Source organism: Nuphar pumila, chromosome 6, assembly GCF_984573655.1.
Source record: "Nuphar pumila chromosome 6, dmNupPumi1.hap1.1, whole genome shotgun sequence".
Classification (NCBI taxonomy): Eukaryota; Viridiplantae; Streptophyta; class Magnoliopsida; order Nymphaeales; family Nymphaeaceae; genus Nuphar; species Nuphar pumila.
Window position 1 is genome coordinate 13,464,473 of NC_143254.1, and position 21,159 is coordinate 13,485,631.

The 21,159-nt window shown below is 35.4% G+C and overlaps 1 protein-coding gene across 3 annotated transcripts in view; it reads right to left on the reverse strand.

Moving 5' to 3' along the window:
- Window positions 1–360: 360 nt before the first annotated feature.
- Window positions 361–21,159, reverse strand: part of LOC149834024 (alpha-glucan water dikinase, chloroplastic-like) — a 107,897-nt gene continuing 87,098 nt past the window's right edge. For 2 of the 3 annotated variants that reach the window (XM_090011184.1, XM_090011183.1), the window contains exons 18-34: window positions 15,497–15,559; window positions 15,202–15,264; window positions 15,014–15,073; window positions 14,771–14,923; window positions 14,595–14,678; window positions 11,151–11,327; window positions 10,940–11,046; window positions 10,495–10,708; window positions 10,285–10,388; window positions 9,942–10,077; window positions 9,601–9,726; window positions 9,240–9,350; window positions 6,707–6,805; window positions 6,295–6,468; window positions 6,134–6,226; window positions 4,663–4,778; window positions 361–688 (exon numbers count right to left, since the gene is read on the reverse strand). In XM_090011184.1, coding sequence (XP_089867310.1) covers window positions 484–688; window positions 4,663–4,778; window positions 6,134–6,226; window positions 6,295–6,468; window positions 6,707–6,805; window positions 9,240–9,350; window positions 9,601–9,726; window positions 9,942–10,077; window positions 10,285–10,388; window positions 10,495–10,708; window positions 10,940–11,046; window positions 11,151–11,327; window positions 14,595–14,678; window positions 14,771–14,923; window positions 15,014–15,073; window positions 15,202–15,264; window positions 15,497–15,559 — 2,085 coding nt within the window. In that variant the 3' untranslated portion in view covers window positions 361–483. Of the gene's footprint in view, window positions 689–4,662; window positions 4,779–6,133; window positions 6,227–6,294; window positions 6,469–6,706; window positions 6,806–7,078; window positions 7,204–9,239; window positions 9,351–9,600; window positions 9,727–9,941; window positions 10,078–10,284; window positions 10,389–10,494; window positions 10,709–10,939; window positions 11,047–11,150; window positions 11,328–14,594; window positions 14,679–14,770; window positions 14,924–15,013; window positions 15,074–15,201; window positions 15,265–15,496; window positions 15,560–21,159 lie in introns of those variants that run through there. The other variant, XM_090011185.1, reaches the window with a different exon arrangement.

A 21,159-nucleotide genomic window follows, 5' to 3' on the forward strand; every position in this document is an offset into this window, starting at 1 on the left:
ATATCAGCTAACTTTGCCCATTCAGTTGACACGATCATTTGTTTTAATATCCTCTTGAAACGTTACCAGGAGATTTGATTCACTACGTGAGATCGTGACTGTAACTATGGCCAACTTGATACACCAGACACCTTTGTTTATGCGCCATATGCCATGGGCACTCCCTCAAGCGGACAGAGCTTGTCATGATACCATTACGAAGATAGGAATCGTCTTGAAATTAACAAAATATGGAATTTACACCAACTTTACAATGACAGCAGATCTCGCTGGGGACTTTCCTGTTGAATATGTTCATGGCAACGAGGCAGAATATGGGAAATAGAACTTTTGATTTCAGGAACAAAGAATCACATCTCATGGAATGGAGGACCATGCAACCACCTTTATATCGCTTCTTTTTATTGCCATCATAATAATAAACCAAAAGACTAGAATCCAAAAGGAGTTAATAGTACAGATAAAACAGAAGAAAAGAATCAATCACATCTGTGGCCTAGTTTGGACAACAAAAATTTTCCCGTCCTTCACCACGCCTTCAATATCTTGAGGAGATCCATACAGCTCTTCAATTGCACTCCCAGCACGTGCAATGGATGAAAGCATAGAGTTTCGGAAGTTGCCATCGATTATTAATGGGTCTGAAGAGTAATCAAGAAATACCTTCTCTTCTTTATCCATCGGTACACTATTAATTTCATCAAAAGGTACATGAGTGTCAAAATATTTTACCAAAAGACTGAAGCAACAGATTGATATGCAGACATGTATAAACAACTCCATATATAGAGTCCAGAACCAGATAAGACTGAGATTAGAAAGTAGAATGAGAGGACAAAAAAGAAACAGAAGACTACATCATTCTTTTGATCTATCCATGTTTGCATGTTAAATAGCATCTCACCACTTGGTTTTTAGTATACTTAGTCCCAGGGCAACACTTATCAAGGCTGTGGATCATAAAGCCAAAACATACGCTTCATTAAAAGTAAAATAATTAAAAATTTGTTTCATTGAAACCTCTACTGTTAAATATAAGCATAATATGCACATGTTCGTGTTACTGTATAGTAATGTGCTGTTTGTTGAATATGTAGTCATAGTACACCAAAAACCCTGAATTTGCGATGGTGATCTCCAGTTTGATGTTTATTTTGCATAAGGTATAAGCGGAAAATGCATGAAAATTCTTAAAAGAAAAAAAAGAAGGGTAAAAAAGAACATTGAAAGAAGGGTATGATATGGATATATGACACTAAACAGTTGGAAATAAGGACATGGGTGCATGTTTAGAATATATATATATATATATATATATATATATATATATATATATATATATATATATATATATATATATATATATATATATATATATATGAAAAGAAAAGTGGTAGCCTCCTATCACGAGTGAGTGAAAGGGTATTTTCATGTTGTTTTTCGTAAATCTGACCCTTCAGCAGATGTGTTTGGCATGGTCTATTTGCTAAGAAAAAACACTTGGACATGTTTTCTCGATAAAAACATTGTTTTTTAAGCCTTAAAAATTTATGAAAATTCTAGACCATCAATTTTTAAACCTTATAAAAACCTACCAATATGTCTGAATCAGATGTTCCAAGAATCGATTCCTGTAAAATCAAACATGTAGATCACATCTATATGGTCAGACTTGAGGAAAACAAGAAAAACCCCTTCAAAAACCTAATAGGCTGGTGGTAGGCCAGAAAAGTGGTTGGCAGCTACCACCCTTTCTCTCTCTCTCATGTATATATATATATATATATATATATATATATATATATATATATATATATATATATATATATATATATGGTAACTCAAATATGTTTACAGGTATGAAATAAGATTTTCATAGGTTTTCCACTTTTTTCGAAAATTTCACCATCCGGATGTGATTTAGACAGTTGATTTTATAGAAACAGACTCTTGGATCATCCAATTACACGATGTATAAGAAAGATCTTTTAAGGGTTGAAAATCAATGGCTTATAATTTTCATAAACATTCAAGCATGAAAAATAGCATTTTTTGATCCGATTATGATGATCCAACAGTCAATTCCTAGCAAATGGTCGACGCCGAATGCATCTTCAGGGTTAGATTTGCAAAAAAACTATGAAAATCTCAATTCATACCAACAAACATATTTGGTTGGTAAACATATTCCAGTTTCCCTATCTATCTATCTATCTATCTATCTATCTATCTATCTATCTATCAATCTATATATATATATATATATATAGGAAGTGCACTCTAGAAGGCTGGTACAAATGAGAACAAATGATTTTATACCATAGCTACCAAAGTAAGAAGTGCATGTGAGAAGCAATGCACAAAATATGAAGCAAGAACGTAGGAAATGACTTAATACGTGAAGCATGAAAGTTTAGGAAGTGGAAGCGAGGAAGAAGTGACAATGACACGACGTAGAAAGTGACAAAAAAAAAACTTGTACCTTTAGTTAAATACTATGTCACATGGGTGCGGGTGCGGGTGCGACACGGGTGCGGCGCAATTTTAAAAATTTTGGACACGGGGACTCGGCTATATATATATATATATATTTAAAAAAATATATATATATATATATATATATATCCAGTGTGTGCATATGTCTATATAAATTTTGGACTCGGCTCGTGACTCTTCCAAGTTGTCTCAGATCCTGAACTAACTGAGTTAAAATAGTAGTATAACTGTGTTAGAACCAAACTAGGCTGAGTTTATCATTGACTCAGCCGAGTCTTAGCTACCATGGGAATAAAACATCATCAAGGTATTAATTAAAAGCATTAACTAAAAGCATGTTCTGGTAAATGCATTAAATATCTTTTGCTAAAATTCATAACATTAATTAAAAGCATTAAAAGCTTTTAATTTTTCAAAGCTAGATTTGAAAAAGAGAGAGAGAGAGAGATCTCGGTGGATGAGAAAGTGTTGCTACTCGTGGATGAGAATTTATTAGCTTTTATAAGAGAGAGAACTTGGTGGATGAAAAGTGTTGGTACTCGTGGATGAGAATTTATTAGCTTTTAAGATTGAGAGAGAGAATTAAATGATAATATTTAAGAATAATTTTTTTTCTGGGCCTAATGTTTAAGACTCATGCTATATATATATATATATATATATATTTTTAAAAAATATATAAAAAGATCTTTTTTTTTTATTTTTTTTATACTAAAAATGGACATTTTTGGAATCGGTCAACGTTGACCGAGTCCAAAATTAAGACGGACTCGGCCTGGACTCGTTGACCGAGTCCGACTCGGCGTTGACCGAGTCCAGGCCGTGTCCGAGGCCGCACCCGTGTCCGCACCCGTGTCGGGGCGTGTCGACTCGGGTGCGGCACCTCCCTAGCCGAGTCCGTGTGACATAGGTTAAATACATCTTTTAAACCTTTTGGCCAAGAATCCCAGAATATATGTAGATTTTACAATAAAAGCATAATTAGAAAATAAAATACAATCCTTCTATCATGAAAAGTGCATTTTCAATATCAAGAAGGTTGAAATTCTACAAAGTTTTAGAAGCGCATAGTTTCAGGAAGTGAGTTTCTGATGATTTCAGAAGCTTTCAGAAACTATGTTTCAGACGGCAAACTTTTGATGTTACCATGCTTCAAGTAGAAGTTGAGCTTATAAAAAAAAAGGAACTGCAACAGCATGAGAATTCATCGAGGAAGGATAACAAGATAACTGCAACAGACCGTGGATATGATATGGATGTATAACAACACAAAAATCTCAAAATAAGGACATGGTTTCATGACTAGAGTTTATACAGAGTGTTTGATTTCAAAATTCTTAATGCACAAAACAGCAACCAACTCAAAGCTCATGATTATTAGCAAGTCATAACAACATGGAAGCTCAAGATGATAAACACACAGTCATGTCTAACATTTAGATTGTTTAGCTACACCCACCAAGTATTGCAGCATGTCTGCTATTGATGTCAATGTCATGATATGTTGACCCAAAACACAGAGGCTAAGTGATCAGAAAAAAAAATGTATTATTGCAGATTTGAGAAGAAAGAAGGAAATGCATGCAATCCATTACTAGACAACTCAATATGATATAACTAGAATTCTATGAAGTCTGACCACAAGCCTCTAGGCAACAAAACTTTTGGAATTTATTGTCCTAGGAGAAATGCGCATGTGACAAGTTATGAACCATGATGATTAAAGATGATGTTGGCTAAATAAAGTACTCTGGGAAAAGAGCAACCGTATAATTAAGCAGAAAAGAGAATGAATTTGCAAGGCCTTCCAAGGTAAATGTAGCATATATAATCCTTTTCAACATACTAGGTTTTAGGTAATGAGGTTGAAATAACGAGGCAGTAACAAATGTCAATTTGTCTAGATATTGATGTTTGAGACAGTAGAAGAGATTTTTCTCTTCAATTTTGCATCCTTCATAAGCAAGCATATTTAGAACAAGTAATTAAATCAAATTTTTTTACCCTCAGGAACAACTGTCAAATCAAAATATGTTAATGCAGACAATGGCTGTGTGTATGGATGTGCATACGCCAATGAATGCTCGGTAAGTGAGACTTATTTGTTGTCATTCAGAAAAAAAATTGTCTAATTCACAAATACAAGTTCGCGGTCAAGTAACTGACCTGTCATAAAGCCCAGCACCAGCATAGCCCTCAAGATCTTCACCATTAGAATCAGAACGGAAGATAATCGACCGTCTTATGAAGAGGCCAAAAGGTTTGCTAGGGTAACCCAATATCTGAAAAATAAAATTCAATAAGTGCATTGGGTAGATAAAAAGTTCAACATTTTCATGAAGATTTGTAAATTGAACAGAAAAACAAACTTATATGCAATTAGTTTTATGTGAAAAAGCAAAAAATAAGTTCAACCATGTCTACTAATTGTAAGTTAGCAGATAAAAGAATCCAAAAATGTAAAAGCTCATATACATGCCAATAAGCAAATAAATATCAAGATCATTTTCCCCTCCGCAAACAAAATCTCAATTAGACAAAAGCCAATTCCCCATTAACTTTGTATTCCATTGTATAATCACAATTTGATCAAATTAAAATGTTTTTTAATGGCTAGAAGACTTCCATGTTCTTTAGAAATGATGAATCGATTGAAGAAAAGATGACAAAATCATGCAATATTTGGCACCAAGTGCTTTTAACTCAAAATAATAACCCAAATTATGGACAGACATAGTTTTCCTAGGAACAACCGAGTTTGATGTATTAAAAAAACTATGAACTAGAAAGCAAAATGGACAAGTAGAAAGAATTGTTATGCTTCATTTAGAGATCATGCACATGTATTAGCATGAAAATAAAAGCCTAGTTGCAAGCTCTAGGAATCCATGCATGATCCTAGAAACACCTTAAACCCATCAAAAAGTATCTTAAGGAGCACAAGTTCTCATCCCATGGATACCATGAAAGATAAGGTCTCCAACTCCAGTTTAGAATAAATTCAAAAAAAAGTGTCATTCATGATAAAGTTTTATGGTCAAATGGCAGTAAAGATTATTCAACTGAAGAATTAGCATGCCAATATCTCAACTGCACCTCTCTTCATGTGGCAACATGCTACTTAAAGGCAAACTTCATGATGCATATGGATGCACTTTGTAGGTGATATCAAGAATACAACCTCTAGTCTACCATGTGATTTCTATATGCTAATGTCATCCCAAAGTGCTTGCACCTTGTTGATTGTTATTTTACTGGTGGATTATTTGCCGTGAATATTTCAGTATCCAAAATGTAGTCTTTCTTATCCTTACAATTGCATATTTTGGTGAAGGCCTCAAATAAGTCATGCAAAGGAAGGGTCTGGATAAACCCACTTATCTAGGGAAAAGGGATAAGCCAAGGTATTGTATTGTATTCCTTGTCACGGTGGGCCTAGCTCATCCACACTTTTCTAAATAAGTTTCATAAATCATCCCCATAAACATTACAACAGTCTTCCTCCTTTTTCAAAAGGAACCTTGACATTCTCTGTCACTGGTTCCATTCCATATCAGGAAATACTCCCATTCTTTGTTTGCAATACACTGCTTCACATCCCTTCAAGCACATGTACGGTTTACAACCATTAACTCACCTTTGGAGAATTTAGGTCATTCTTCTTACAGACAAAACTTAATGCTCGTCCTGGATATGCTCCCACAAGTGTTTCTCCTAATCCCTTCACAACCTGCATGGTGTGAACAAAACATTCAGTGTGATAAAGTTGATCATGTTTACTTAGCAGATCCAATATACCTCAGCATATATTTCTGACGAATCACCAGAAGAAGGATTGGTGGTGTGAATGACAAATGCATAATCAGCACTAATGATTTCCTGAACCAAGACGGCCATGCAGAGAGAATCGTGATCCAATTTCACTTTCCTAGTGCTGAAATATGCTCTTTCATTCCATTTTGAAGCCCAAACCTGGAAAAAACAGACTTAATCTCCATAAGAAACCTCTTCCATGTAATAACAAGATAGTCCAATGATCAAAGCACAGAAAGGGAACATAACAATCAGCAAAAGAAGACCATGAAAGTGATGAAGAAAGAGACATATAACAAAATGTATCTATCAAAGGTCCTTATTCAACAAAATACATTGAGAATACCAGTTTGTCACCACCATCAATAACAACCAGGTACACTATGATGATTCTTACCCTTTTTATTGCCATCCAAGCTTGCTCCCATCGCTTCGCCCCTTCATCACCAGGCCATGGCATTCCAGATTCTTGCATTTTTAGCTTCAAATCTTGAACCTGAAAAGAGAAATTTCACACAACCATCTCTTAAACTAGATAATTCTGAATAGCATACTGATGCAAATCGAAAACACTCAGATACGAGAAGAAATACTTTGTTGTCAACTACTGTTGATTTACGCTACGGAAGCAGAAGCAATGGAAATAAGGAACAATTAATGCAGAAATTCAAGAAAAATAACAATAACCAATCATCCAACTCATCAACTCCCCTTGAGAACCCCTATAACGAGTATTTATAGGGAAAAAAGAGAGACCCTAGATCTATTTTGGACCCAAGATGGATCCATTACATGATAAAAATATCCAAATCCAAATAAACAAACTCAAATCATTCTAAACTAAACTGGATCCAAATGGATCTCTTATGGACCCGGATTGTAGCTGCTCCGCTCCTGCATCACATACATAAATAAGAATCTTCAATAGCCAACATATGCAAAATAAAGTTGAATCATATTTTGAGAAAGAAATAAAGCATCAAAGTAATTTTCTCTCTCTCTCGATATATATATATATATATATAACATCCTTCTGTCACGAAATGATGCAGATTCCAATGCACTCCTTGATGATCTCCAAGACTCAAAACATTATACATTTAAACAACAAACTTAAGAATTAAAAGACACATATCAAAATATAAATAAATAATTTTATTCATTAATGATATTAAAAGAAATACAAAATAAAATTATATTCAAGCCTTACTGCAATGCACTCAAAGAAAAATAATACACAACCCTAATACTACCCATCACTCTCTCCGCCTTACATATTTACACACACCACCCTTTATTTATAGAGAAGAAAGAGAGAAAGAAGTAAAGGAGAGGAAGAGAGGAAGTCCTCTCAATAGCCAACAAGGAGAAGCCTCCCAACGGCTAGAATTCTAGCCGTTGGGACTAAGTCAACTTGTTTGACTTAGTCCCCAATATATATATATATAGTAAATACATGTATATATATTATAATCTATGTCACACGGACTCGGCTAAGGAGGTGCCGCACCCGAGTCGACACGCCCCGACACGGGTGCGGACTCGGGTGCGGCTTCGGACTCGGCCCGGACTCGGTCAACGCCGAGTCGGACTCGGTCAACGCCGAGTCGGACTCGGTCAACGAGTCCAGGCCGAGTCCGTCCACATTTTGGACTCGGTCAACTTTGACCGAGTCCAAAAATGTCCCTAAAAAATCATTTTTTTATATTTTTTATTTAAAAAAATATATATAAAAAGAGTCACAGACTGTGACTGTGCTGCAGTCACAGACTGTGACTGTGCACAGTCACAGGCTGTGCAGTGTGCACAGTCGCACAGTCACAGTGCTATGGACTGTGCCTGTGCACAGTCACACAGACTGTGCTGTGGCATTTTAAAAATAAAATAAAATTTTATATATATATTTTGTTGAGTCCCCGTGTCCAAAAATTTTAAAATTGTGCCGCACCCGTGTCGCACCCGCACCCGCACCCGCACCCATGTGACATAGATTATAATAAGTATATATATACATATTGAATGTATATAGAAATGTATATATGTATACATGTGAACGTACACGTATATGTTATACTATATACATAAGTATGTATATATACAAATAATCAATATATATATACATATATATATATATATATATATACAAAAAGATACATTTAATCTTAACACCTACCACTACTATTAGCATACACAGCAAGCATATTACACACGCTAACACAATGAAAGCATTAGATATATGTCACTTACCACTATTATTAGCATACAAAGCAATCATATTCAACCATTTTCAATTAATTAACCAAATGAAAGTTCCCTCATGAACTTTATTAACAGCATTCTATTCAACAATCAATATTTTTTTTCTTTCTACTTTTTGTTCATATTTACTCACTTGTTTAGTTAGCTAGGGATCTTCAGTTACGTAATTAAATCCAAGACCCATTTAAATTACATCATATCTTTAATGCAGCTACTGCTGATTGATATCTTCCATTTCTTTTGAACAACTTGATTACTCTCAACTCTCTGCTCTGATTTAGCATTTCCAACACAGTCTATATTTCTCCAACAACCAAAAGTCCCTTCACAAAAGGGTGATGGTTGTAACGGTCTTTACACCCTAATCCAGGAAGAATTGTTTAGAAGGTGATTGAGAAAGAGCCATAGGCTGGGTTTGGTGATTCAGTTAAAATAAGCTGGCACTTTGAGAATGCCCCAAAAGAGAGCTGAAGTACTTTATATTTTTATTTAGAGAGCAATAAAATGAAAAAATGATGGTTTTCAACCAATTAAACTCATTTTTTCAAACTATACCACTGTTGATGACAATCCAGCTGTAAAGCTAAGGTAAATGGACAGACTGTGTTTCTTAGCTCAATTAACTGTCACTTCTATCTTCCAACAAAAATGCAATATAATTGAATGAATACCAGTTGATGTGGTGCAACGAGCTGCAGGACGGTATCACGAATCTCATGCAGGACATTGAATTCTCCTTCCTCTAGCTTTTTCTTCAGGATGGACACTTTATCAGCTATTGCCTGTGAATCACATAAAAGGACCATGAAATTCTATAAGGTCAAATGAATTGAAAAAGGAATATCAAACAAACAAAAGATTTAAAAAGAAAAAGAACTCCAGGACTCATTATCCAATTATTTTTTATTACTCTGCTATATATTGATATTGACTTAAACTGTAGGAACCAATGTCTACTACAGAACTAGATTCAGAACATCTGATAATATGTGCACAGTAAAGAGAAGACCCTTCGGTTAATAGATGGCTAACCTTATTTGCATCTTCTGATATGACTTTTTCGAAAACTCCAAATGGTAGAGCAACTGATGTTGGAATCCCAACCCAAGAAGGTACTTTACCCTTTAGGAATGTAATGTTGCGTGATTTAGCTCCAACCTACAAAGTTGGAATTCCAATTTTAATAGATAATACCAGTGAATAATTATCGAAGCATAATCCATGTCTAACTAGGTACATTATGCCAATTTATATAGTTTACAATGAACAAACAAGTCCAAGGATATATATATATATATAGCTCAAATTAAGCTCATCTGAAAAGCAGAATGAAACAAATTTTCAAAGGTAAAATCCACAAATATTTAACTCACCAGATCGCCAGAAAATTCACGAGAGGATATTGCATATTTCCCACCAAATTGCTTTTTACTTATGGTTAAAGATGGAAAAGATACTTCTTTTAATGTTATTATGTTGCTGCTTGAAACTTCACCATCTTTGATCTCCCTGGCACCCAAAACAATAAGCATTAAACATACTAGTCTACCTATTATTTCAATTCGGATTGATGCCAAGCAAACAGCATCCAGGATTCACAGAAAATAGAGATGCAGGAAGATGAAAAGAATTAGGTCCCACACGTCAATGTGAATAGTATGATTTTTACCATATTAAACTTCTAAACTGAAATATATTCCTTAAAAAACAAAATACCTATAAATAAGATCTGATGAAGTAGGCTTTAAGCTTAAAATCTTTCCTTCTTTTGATTGAAGGTCAACAAGAATGTTGTTGTCAAAGCATGTGGCAAAGCAAACCTGCATAAAAAACATGATCATCTTCGAGTTGTAAGATAATTCAAATAGCAAATTATTTGTATTCTCATAATGTACAAACAGGAAAAGAGAGGAGGAAAAGAACCACCTTGCTGTTTCTTGCTCTTACTGAAACATGAGAGAGGACATCTGGCATGTCAGATGTCAGCACAGCAACTGTACCATCAGGAATTTCTTCCTCTCCCTTAACTCTCTTAGCAATTAAAATTGTCGGTACTCCATAGGATATGTTCTGAACAGACAGCAACTCATCCACGACCACAACAGACCCAATAACTTCAACTGGACTTATAACTTGCCAACTGATTCAAGCATCAATAAGAGTGTCATAAGTAGCTAATGCCCTTTGGACCAGGTTCTCCGTTACAGAGGAAAAGAATAAGAAGATTTCCAGATGCACCATATGACGATGAAGATCAGGAAAAGAGTGTCAAATATATTTCCACATGATGCAACAAAATTTCCACATAGCAATGACATAGATAGATATATATTTCATGTGTAACTAGAAATTCAAAAGCAGAAGTATCAACCTGCCAAGATTAGCCATCCTGCGAAGAACAGGGTCAATCCGGTTCAGAAGCATTGATAGGGAAGCTGCTGACCCAGCCCTAATAATTTCCTCGGTGAATATGCTTATCTGTAAGCAGATGCTTGAAGATTAAGATGAAGATCATCTAAATATATTATGCAAAGAAAACATATGGGAGAGAGAAACATTATGTCAATATAACAATCACTTACTGCCCATTGTTCAACTCCAAGCATCGACCCAAGATATTCAGCTGATGGTTGTAAAACATTCTGGAAGTGCTCAGCTTTAGTTGCCAAAGCAAGCCGTGTCCTATCAAGAACAGATTTTGCATAAAGTGCCCAATGATCATTTTTGGACTTCAACATTTCAATGGCATGATTCCAGCCCTTCAAAAGAGTAACAAAAATGTTAAAATAATTTCAGAACCTTCTGCAGGGAAAAAATAAAGACAAATGAAAACAGAAGTAATGATAATGCACCATCAAATACTAAAATAATAGTCAAAGACAAGTTAACATTAGCAAGTTACTCATCCACCCTTTTACCTAGGCAACCCACTAGTTTCATCTTTTAAAGATAAAAAAAAAAATTGCCTACTTCTTGAAAATATAATATTGATGCATCAGTTGTACATCATGATTGCTAATTTAGTTTCTGAAAGTTTCAAGAAGGAAATTTATTTCATCTGGACATACTAATGCACAAATAGGACTTTGTATCTAATGTAAGATTAAGAAAAATAAGATTGATTCTTGCAGCCATCTCTGCACAGAGTAATTCTCATTTTGCACATACCTAGCTGAAGGAGATGTGTAGATAGTGGAAAGCACACAAAGAAGAGAAAATTCCCATGCTTGGGGTTCTTCCAGTTTGCGTATTGCATTACCTTTGTTGTTCAAAGAATCAGAACCAGTCTATTTCACAGGGATACACCCAATGTTGTGAAAAGCATTGAGGCGAAGCGAAGCGCTCCACCAAAACGTGAAGCAAGCCGTAAGGCTTAAGCCTCAATTTTTTTTTTTTTAAAACTTTTAAAAATATCTAAAAACACAAATAAATAAATAAATGCTTCATTCATGAACCAATAACCAATAAACAATAGGAAATATCAAATAAATATCGAAAAATATAAGGATAAAATGAAAAAGTAACATTAATGCAGCAACTTTATCTAAGTATCTAACAAATAAAATATGAGCATTCAATAAAAATTTAAGTAACAAAATCACTAACAATTAAATTCCTCAACATCATGTCATCACCATATAATGCATATTAGCATTAACAACCAAAAGTTAATGTATTTGTCCAACACTCTCCAAAATGAGTGTTACAACATTCACAAGCGCAAATGAAGGACAAAAAACAGAGACAAATGCCCATAGTCCTATGAAGAACATAATCATATGCACAGTCTTTACAGACCTACATATGTACATGTAATTAAAAGAAGAAGAAGAACAATAAAAAGAAGAATAAGAAGAAAAAGAGGAGTAAAGAAGAAGAAAAAAGAACAGAGGAAGGAGGAGGAGGGAAGAAGAAGAGGGAGAGAAAGTCCGCTCATCTCTTCTTCTTCTTTCGGCAGAGAGAGAGAGAGAGAGAGAGAGAGAGAGAGAGAGAGAGAGAGAGAGAGAGAGAGGCACCGCTGGTGGTTGCTGCCATTAGTGGTGAGGCTGGGGAGAAAAGAGGGGAGGAGACGAAAGGGGAGGGGAGGGTTGTCCTAACATCAGGCCTTCCCCCCCACCCACTTGTTTCTCTTTTTTTTAATTTATTTTGGGACAAATGAGGCCTTTGACCTACATAGAAATGAGGTGTGTGTGCCTTGTCATAAGGCGTGCACCTCAAGGCATATGAGGCGCATGCCTCGACCCCTTTGTGCCTTAGACTTGCACCTCAAGGCAAAAAGCCCCTCGCCTTGTGGAGAGGTGCACTTTTTACACCTTGAGGCACACTTTGAACAACACTGGATATGCCCTTTTGGGCATTGTACCTGTGCCGAACAGATAGGGTTCGGATACAGGTATAAATACAGGTCAGATACGGTTTTGATATGTACAAGATACGGTAAAACCGTATCAGGCATGGTTTGACTGTATCCAACCCATTTTTGTCTCAACCAGAAAATATTATTTAGCAAAGACTCTCATAAACCTCTACCCTCTTCTGTTTATAACCATATTTCACTCATTTCACCATCATTTTTAGGCCAAACAGACTATCGAATTAAAACTAAAAATATCGACTTCAATATGGCTAAAGTTTGCACCTCTGACTAGGCCACTTAAATCCAATGTGCCACTATCATCAACATAAACATCATTCCCCCCCCCCCCCCACACACACACACATATATATATATATATATATATATATATATATATATATATATATATATATATATATATATATATATCCCTGAATGCTGTTTTATGGAAATTGCAGTTCGTACAATCTGAACCTGTGTTGTATCCTGTTCCTGTATCCATATCCATGTGACATAGATAACCTGACCATGAAAGACACCACTTCTCAAGCTACCAGTGAATGATAATGAAGATGGCAGAAATACCCCCCTCATTATTCTCACAAAAGATAATAATATCTGGGACAATCTTTGTAATCGTTGATGATAAGATAATTGGATTTAATAAAATCCTTGATAACAAATCAGCAACACTTGTTTGGAGGTTACATAAGCTCATTTCCTCATACAAACTATCCAATAAGATGATAACCAATGTCCGTATATTAGCACCTGCATGAAATATAATATCTGAAGCAAGTTTCAGACAAGAAAATAATCTCAAAATGAAATCCAGTAAGTGGCTAATCTTCCTTAGAAAAATTAGAATGAAAGATATCCGGTAACATAAATGTAAATAATGTCCATCAACTATGAACACCTTAGTACCTTTTCAACTTGTATGATTAAGTGCTCATTTTTCAGGTTATGTAGTAAAATATCTTACCATGAAAAATATCCATTTGCTGTCACTTCATTACACATTTCAAGAAATTTCTAGGTTTTGTTGCATGAGTTCTTTTTATAATAGAATGTTCATTATCATCATTCAAAAATTCTACAACCATACAGCTTGTCCTCAACTAAATTAATTGGAAAAATTCATAATCAGATTATCCATGTGAGGATAGTCTGAACTCCTATTTATCTATATGTACATGCTTGCAAGTTTCTGCTGTGGAACTTTTCCATTTCACTCACCTCCCAATCTTCCATCTTAATTTCCTACAAACTCATGTTGTTATGATATGCCGTTCAGATCTGTGCCAAGGGAGCAGTTTTTTTCCAAATCTTCCTCCACTATATTTTTATTAGAAACTTGAACAGGAATATCAATTTATATTAGACCCGATTTTATCACTTCTACATAGAATTTGGCACACTATAGATTTAGAAAATGAAAACAAGCCAAATCCTTATCATTTGAACAGTTAGTAGAAGCCACATCCATCATAGCTAAATATAATAAATGAACAATCATACTGAAATCAGTGTTAATTATAACAAGTCTAATGGAAATTGATTGATTATCATGCTTGTTTCATTCTAAAAGAGTCTTCAGACATGGTTACCAGCACATAAGTAATGTATTGAAAAGGTCATGATGAGCACTATGGTTACATCGATATACCTTCAAGCAGTAGACGATATCCTCATTATCATCTGAGGAAAGTGCCAAGTTCTCAAGAACTAATGTGATGAAGTACATGACTTTCTGTGATAACAAAAGGCCAAGGTTAAAATAAATACGGTTATTAAGGTTAGCAAATTCTTAAGCAGATACCTTCTTAATATAGATATGGATACCTGTGGTTCAGCATGATCCAGCTCTTCATAACCTCTTTCCACAGCTGTCCTAACTGTAGAATCAAGGGCAAGATCCAAAAATATAAGATCCTTCAGGCGGTCATGTGATCCAAAAAGCAGAGGACGAAGCTCAGCCCGAGCCTCCAGCAACCCCTGCAGTGATGTTTCTTATTGTTAGCAGGGAAGAATATGATTAGGAAAAAAATGTAAAGGTGCCAGTGTTGGAAAAGAGCGTAACATCACCTCTAGAAGAGGTTGGACATTCTTATCTTCAACATGATCTAGAACAAATCTCAATAACTCCTACTCACACATTGAAAAAAGTGTTAGTCAATGGCATCTGTAATCACGTAAGCACATGCAACACAAAAATATCCTTTTCTATCAGTAATATTCAAAAGAATAAAAAGAAAAGGAAAAGGAAAACTTGCCGGAAAACCAGATGGCAACCCATGTATTGGGTGAATATTAACCCCAACCATAAAGCCTTGCCCCTGCAGGAAAGATAAAAGTCACATCAAGCATCGAGAAGTAAAAAATATTTAAATGATTTGAGGTCTAAGGATCTCAGATCGTCCGAGCAAAGTTCAACTAAAATCTGATGAGGGGATCTGAGATTCTGGGTTTGATTTACCTCAGACCTCATGCTTATTAAACCACAGAATCCTAAGTGGAATATGAAGTCCAAGATAACCAAAATGCACTCAGAGAAATCTTTCATATTACCTCGGAACTGTATCCCATGCAAGTTGCAATGGCAGACTCAAGATCGGCACCTGAGTGAACAGCCTACATAGGCCGAGAAAAAAAATTAAAGTAGGAATCTAGTGATACGCCTTAGGTGGATGTGGCTATAATTGTTCTATCAGAAAAATCAGAGGATAAATGACAGATTAGGTAATCTGGTCTAAATATGGCAGCAAAAAATCCTGTGCAGAAATCCAATATGCAAGGACATGGTTGATATAATGAAAACAAAAACAATTTCATTTCATGACTCGCTAAAAAGTCATCAATGAATCAATACATTGTATTCACAAAGTTGAACAAAACTTATATCGATATTTCATTTATAAAGCAGGTATCAGGTCTCTAAGATGAAGCACCCCAAACACCCAACCCACTTCCTGGAGTACAGGTTCCCAGAAAAAGTGATATCTCAATTTACAAAATTTGAAGATGATGCCTCAGGCAAGAACATTAAGTTGTTTCTATCTGGTAACATTTGTTTCTGTGCATAGGACCCATTCAATTCCTAATCTTTCTCCCAAACTTTCATGCTACAAATGTGCAAAAAGATGGTCTTTTAAAAAGTACTTCCCTGGGTTTCATCTTTATACACAGACAGACAGGCTAACATACACAGGCATGTGCACGCAGACACATGCATACATATGTGTGCATGAAAATACACATGTATATGTTTATATTTTTATACTTGCTTGTGCATGTACGGAATAATATCACTTTCACATGCGGGAACCAAAGAGCAAGTTGCAGATGTGTTCGCTAAAAGACTTTCTCCTTCCCATTTTAGAACATTTATTTTCAAACTTGGAATGATAACATTAGCATCATCCCAAGTTTGAGGGAGAGTATTGACATGTAATATAGTTTTCATATAAGTCTTGTGCTACCCCTCATAAGTGTACATATTTTAATTTATAAGGGTATTTCTGTCATTCTTTTATAGTTGTATTTTGTCCTGTAGTGTAACAAAGAAGTCTTTTCCTTTTAAAGGGTTGTATTCTTTCATTCTGTTTTAAAAGGAATACGAATTTTTCTCCTTCCTCTCTTTTGAGTTTCTCTTCTTGAGTCTCACCGATTGCTCTTGATAATTAACATGGTCCAGTGTTTCATTTTCTCCAGTTAATCCTTTGAATATGTCTGCAGTGTGTAATTTGTCTGTTAACAACTTAACATATATCATTAAATAGTCACCCAGTGAGACTCTGCAGTTGAACTTTCATTGTTCAAAAGTGGAGTTCATAAATTGGCAATGATGAAAGCTGCAGAGATGCTAAGAAAAACGTCCATATATTAGTGCGTTAAATCCAACTTTGAGTGATGGAATCTTTTCAAAACATTTGTGACATGATAATAACTGTTACAAGAAACAAAGCATAGAGCTATTCAGAGTCAGACACGGAGGGCATGAATGCATGGATTGCAAGGATATAAGACAGTGCATAAGTTCCATTGGCATGATTATTAATTGTGGAACAGTAAATGACATGCATACAACTTTCTTGAACATTTATGTGATCTAAATATTAAACCATGTAAAAGTAGCCACATAACAAAACTGTAACAAAGACAATCCTAAATTTCATACAAGAGGGAACATCTGAGCATAAAAAAGATTCAGAATAACTTCATCTTCAAAGAACAGATGATTTCATATACGAGACATTAGTAGCAAAGCTAAGATGTTAGTAAGAACATTAAAAATTAAAACCAATTGAACACTACTCGTGCCACATCTTACAGGCCTACCATTCAGACACAATTAGGGTATGTTTGGTCGCATTCAAATGTGAATTAAAATCTCATGCAAATGAGAGAATGAATCTTATTTGCACAACTAACCAAACATGTGATTTGGAATCTCATGCAAATAAGAAAAGGAATGTGATTTGAAATTATTGAAAGTCACTATACTATAGGTATCATAGAGTTATGTAAAGTAACTTATTAGGCTAGTAGGTATACTAGTCTTTTCATCTATTTTCCTTTTTGATGTCTCAAAGGGATTGACCCTTGTATAGTATTAAAGAGCTCTCATTCATGATATGAAGATATAGAATATCTGTTCTCTCCTTTGGTTTGTTGCACCTCCTCTAACCCTAACCTATATCCTTCTTCTTTCTTAGTATATTCAACATGGTATCAAAGCCAATATGAGGTCGTGAGAGGAGGGCTTCACTTTGAAGCTGTGTGAAGGCTTGCTGATTGTAATGAAGTGCCAAATGAAAAGAGCAACGTCTCCAAGTGAAAGCACGGAAGCACGCACATACACAAGATGCCACTAAAGGGCAAAATAAACCACAAAAGTGGTCAAGCACAAAAAGAAGATAAAAAATATATCTCACTTCATAGAATGCTTCAAAAGAAGCTTAAGGAATACATGGGGCTGAGCCCCTTATTTATACACAGCAAGGGACCCAAGGAGGGGCTCCCATAGAGTCGTTGGAGCCCCTCCAACGGTCATATTTATGACCGTTGGAGGGGTCCAACGACTCTATGTGGACCCCTCTCTAATGTAAAAAAGGAAAAAGTAAAAAATACAAAAGGGAAAAAGAAAAAAGGAAAAAGAAAGAAAGGAAAAAGCATATCAAGGATATGCGTGTACAGGTGAAATGACAGAAATACCCCTGTGGGGTTTTACAATATATATATATATATATATATATTTATATATATAGATAGACACGTAGACATATATATATCATATATATGTATATGTGTCGTAATCGATATATATAGATATATATATATAAATATACATCATATTTTAACACCCCCCCTCAAACACACGGTGAAATCACCGAGAGTTTGCTAAGGAGGAAATAGAAGCGAGGCGAAGGCAAGGCTTTGGTGAAGAAGTCCGCCAACTGATATTCGGTAGGAACATATGGGAGTTGAATGGTGCCACGTAGGAACTCATCTCGAACATAATGACAGTCCATCTCAATATGCTTCGTTCGTTCGTGAAAAGTGTGATTGCTAGCGATATAAATGGAGCTCTTGTTGTCACAGCATAGCTTTGAGGGAGTTGAGAATGAGACACCCATATCTTTAAGTAAGCTTCTTAACCATATAATCTCAGTTGTGGTGGTGGCCATCGCACGATATTCAGCTTCAGTAGATGAGAGAGAAACTTTACGCTGCTTTTTACACCTCCAGGAGATAAGTGACTCCCCAAGAAACACACAATAACCTGTGGTAGAAATACGATCATCGGGGTTACCCCCCCAATCAGAGTCAGTATACGCAAGTAAAGTAAGAGGTGAAGAAGAGGATAAGAATACTCCCTTAGTTATGGAATCTTTTAGATATCTGATAATCCTCATTACTGCTGCCATGTGAGTGGTGGTAGGAGCAGTATGAAATTGGCTTGCACTATGAACTGCATGGGAAATGTCAGGCCTGGTAATAGATAAATATGTTAATGATCCAATCAATTGACGATAAGGCGTGGGATCTGCTAAAGGAGTGCCATCATTGGCTCTCATCTTGGCATTGATCACTTCTGGAGTCTCCACCCTTTTGTCATCTGTTAGCCCAGACCTAGCAATAATATCAGAGGCAAGCTTCATCTGAGATAGGACATACCCCTTGGGTGAGTATGCAACTTCAATTCCTAAGAAATACCTCAAAAAACCCAGATCAGACATATCAAAATTTTTCTTAAGAATATTTTTAATAAGATCAATACCTTTCTTATCATTACCTGTGATAATCATATCATCAACATATAATAACAAAATGGTTATGTATTCATTAGAGGATTTAACAAACAAAGCAGTATCAGTGTAACATGAGGAAAAACCATTATCAAGAACTACTTTGCTAAAGAGATCATACCACGCTTTTGGCGCTTGTTTTAATCCATAAAGAGCTTTGTTTAATTTTAGAATATTGCCTTTCCCAATTTCAAGACCCGGCGGAGGATCCATAAGAACTTCTTCACATAAAGTTCCATTTAAGAAAGCATTTTTAACATCAAGTTGGTATATAGGCCATTGTTTGATGGATGCTAAAGCAATTAAGGTTCGTACACTAGTCATTCTGGCCACGGGAGCAAAAGTTTCTTCATAATCAATCCCATATTCTTGGGCATAGCCTTTTGCTACCAAACGAGCTTTGTATCTTTCAAGAGACCCATCACTTTTAGTTTTGACTTTATATACCCATCTACACCCAATTGCCTTCTTCCCTAAAGGTTGAGGAATAATGCTCCAGGTTTGGGCTTTGTTAAGAGCCTCTAATTCGATTTTCATGGCTTCAATCCAATGTGGGTGATCTTTAGCTTCCTTGAAAGATGTAGGTTCGTGATACGAATGTATTAACATAAGACAGGCCCTATAATTTGGAGAAAAAGATTCATAGGACACAAACTTTTGTGGTGGCCTACTGGTACGAGAAGATCTCCTAGGTAGATTGTTGTTAGTAGATTCTTCTAAAGAGAAGTCTTGAGAGTATCTGTCAATAGCAGGTTGATGTTCATTTCCTATCCGTCGGGTATAAACATTTATATCATTAAGGTTTTCATTTTGGGAGGTATTGTCATGTTGTTGTATATTATAATGTGAAATTCCATCACAACTAGTATCACAAGAAATAGCCTCAGGAGACTCAAATCTAGGAGCTAAGTCAAATAGAAAAGAATAATCGATGTCTTCCTTAGATGTGTGGATATCGAAACCATTTTGTTCTTCAATAAAGTTTACATTTCTCGACACATATAATTTATTGTTTCGAATATCAAAACATCTATAGCCTTTTTGATTCTCACCATAGCCAATGAATACACATTCAATAGCTTTAGGTGACAACTTATCTTGTCCTAAACTAAGTACAAAACATTTGCATCCAAAGATTCTTAATCTATTAAAATCGGGAGTAATTTTAAATAATTTTTCAAAGGGCGAAACATTTTTCAAAGAGGAAGAGGGCATACGATTCACAAGATATGTTGCGGTAAGAAGAGCTTCGGCCCAAAAGTTTTTAGGAACACATTTAGACACAAGAAGAGTTCTTGTGGTTTCAATTAAATGCCTATGTTTCCTTTCCGCAAGACCATTTTGTTGCGGAGTTTTAGGACAAGATCTTTGGTGCAAAATTCCATTTGTTTTAAAATAATTTTGGAAGTCTTTAGACATGTATTCTCCTCCTGAGTCGGATCTAAAAATGGCTATATTGTGTTGGAATTGATTTTGAACAAGAGCGTGAAACTCTTTAAAATTAGTGAAGACATCAGATTTATTCTTGATAATATAAACCCATGTGTATCTAGTAAAATCATCAATAAAAGAAACATAATAAGAGAAGCCTCCTTTGGACATAATGGGTGCCGGTCCCCATACATCGGAATGCACAAGTTCAAAAGGCCTTTTTGACACAAAATTGCTATGAGAATATGGAAGAGAGTGAATTTTCCCAAGAATACAATCATTGCATGTAAATGTATTTGTATTACAAAATTTTTCCAAAAATGGAAAAAGGTACAATTTGGAAATACTAGGGTGCCCAAGTCTCTTATGCCAAGTCTCAATATCTTTGGATTGAACATGATTACAAAATGATTTGGATGGCAAAGACAAAAAATCCATATAGTAAAGGTCCCCTCTTCTATGGCCTTGCCCAATCCGCTTCCCGGACCGGAG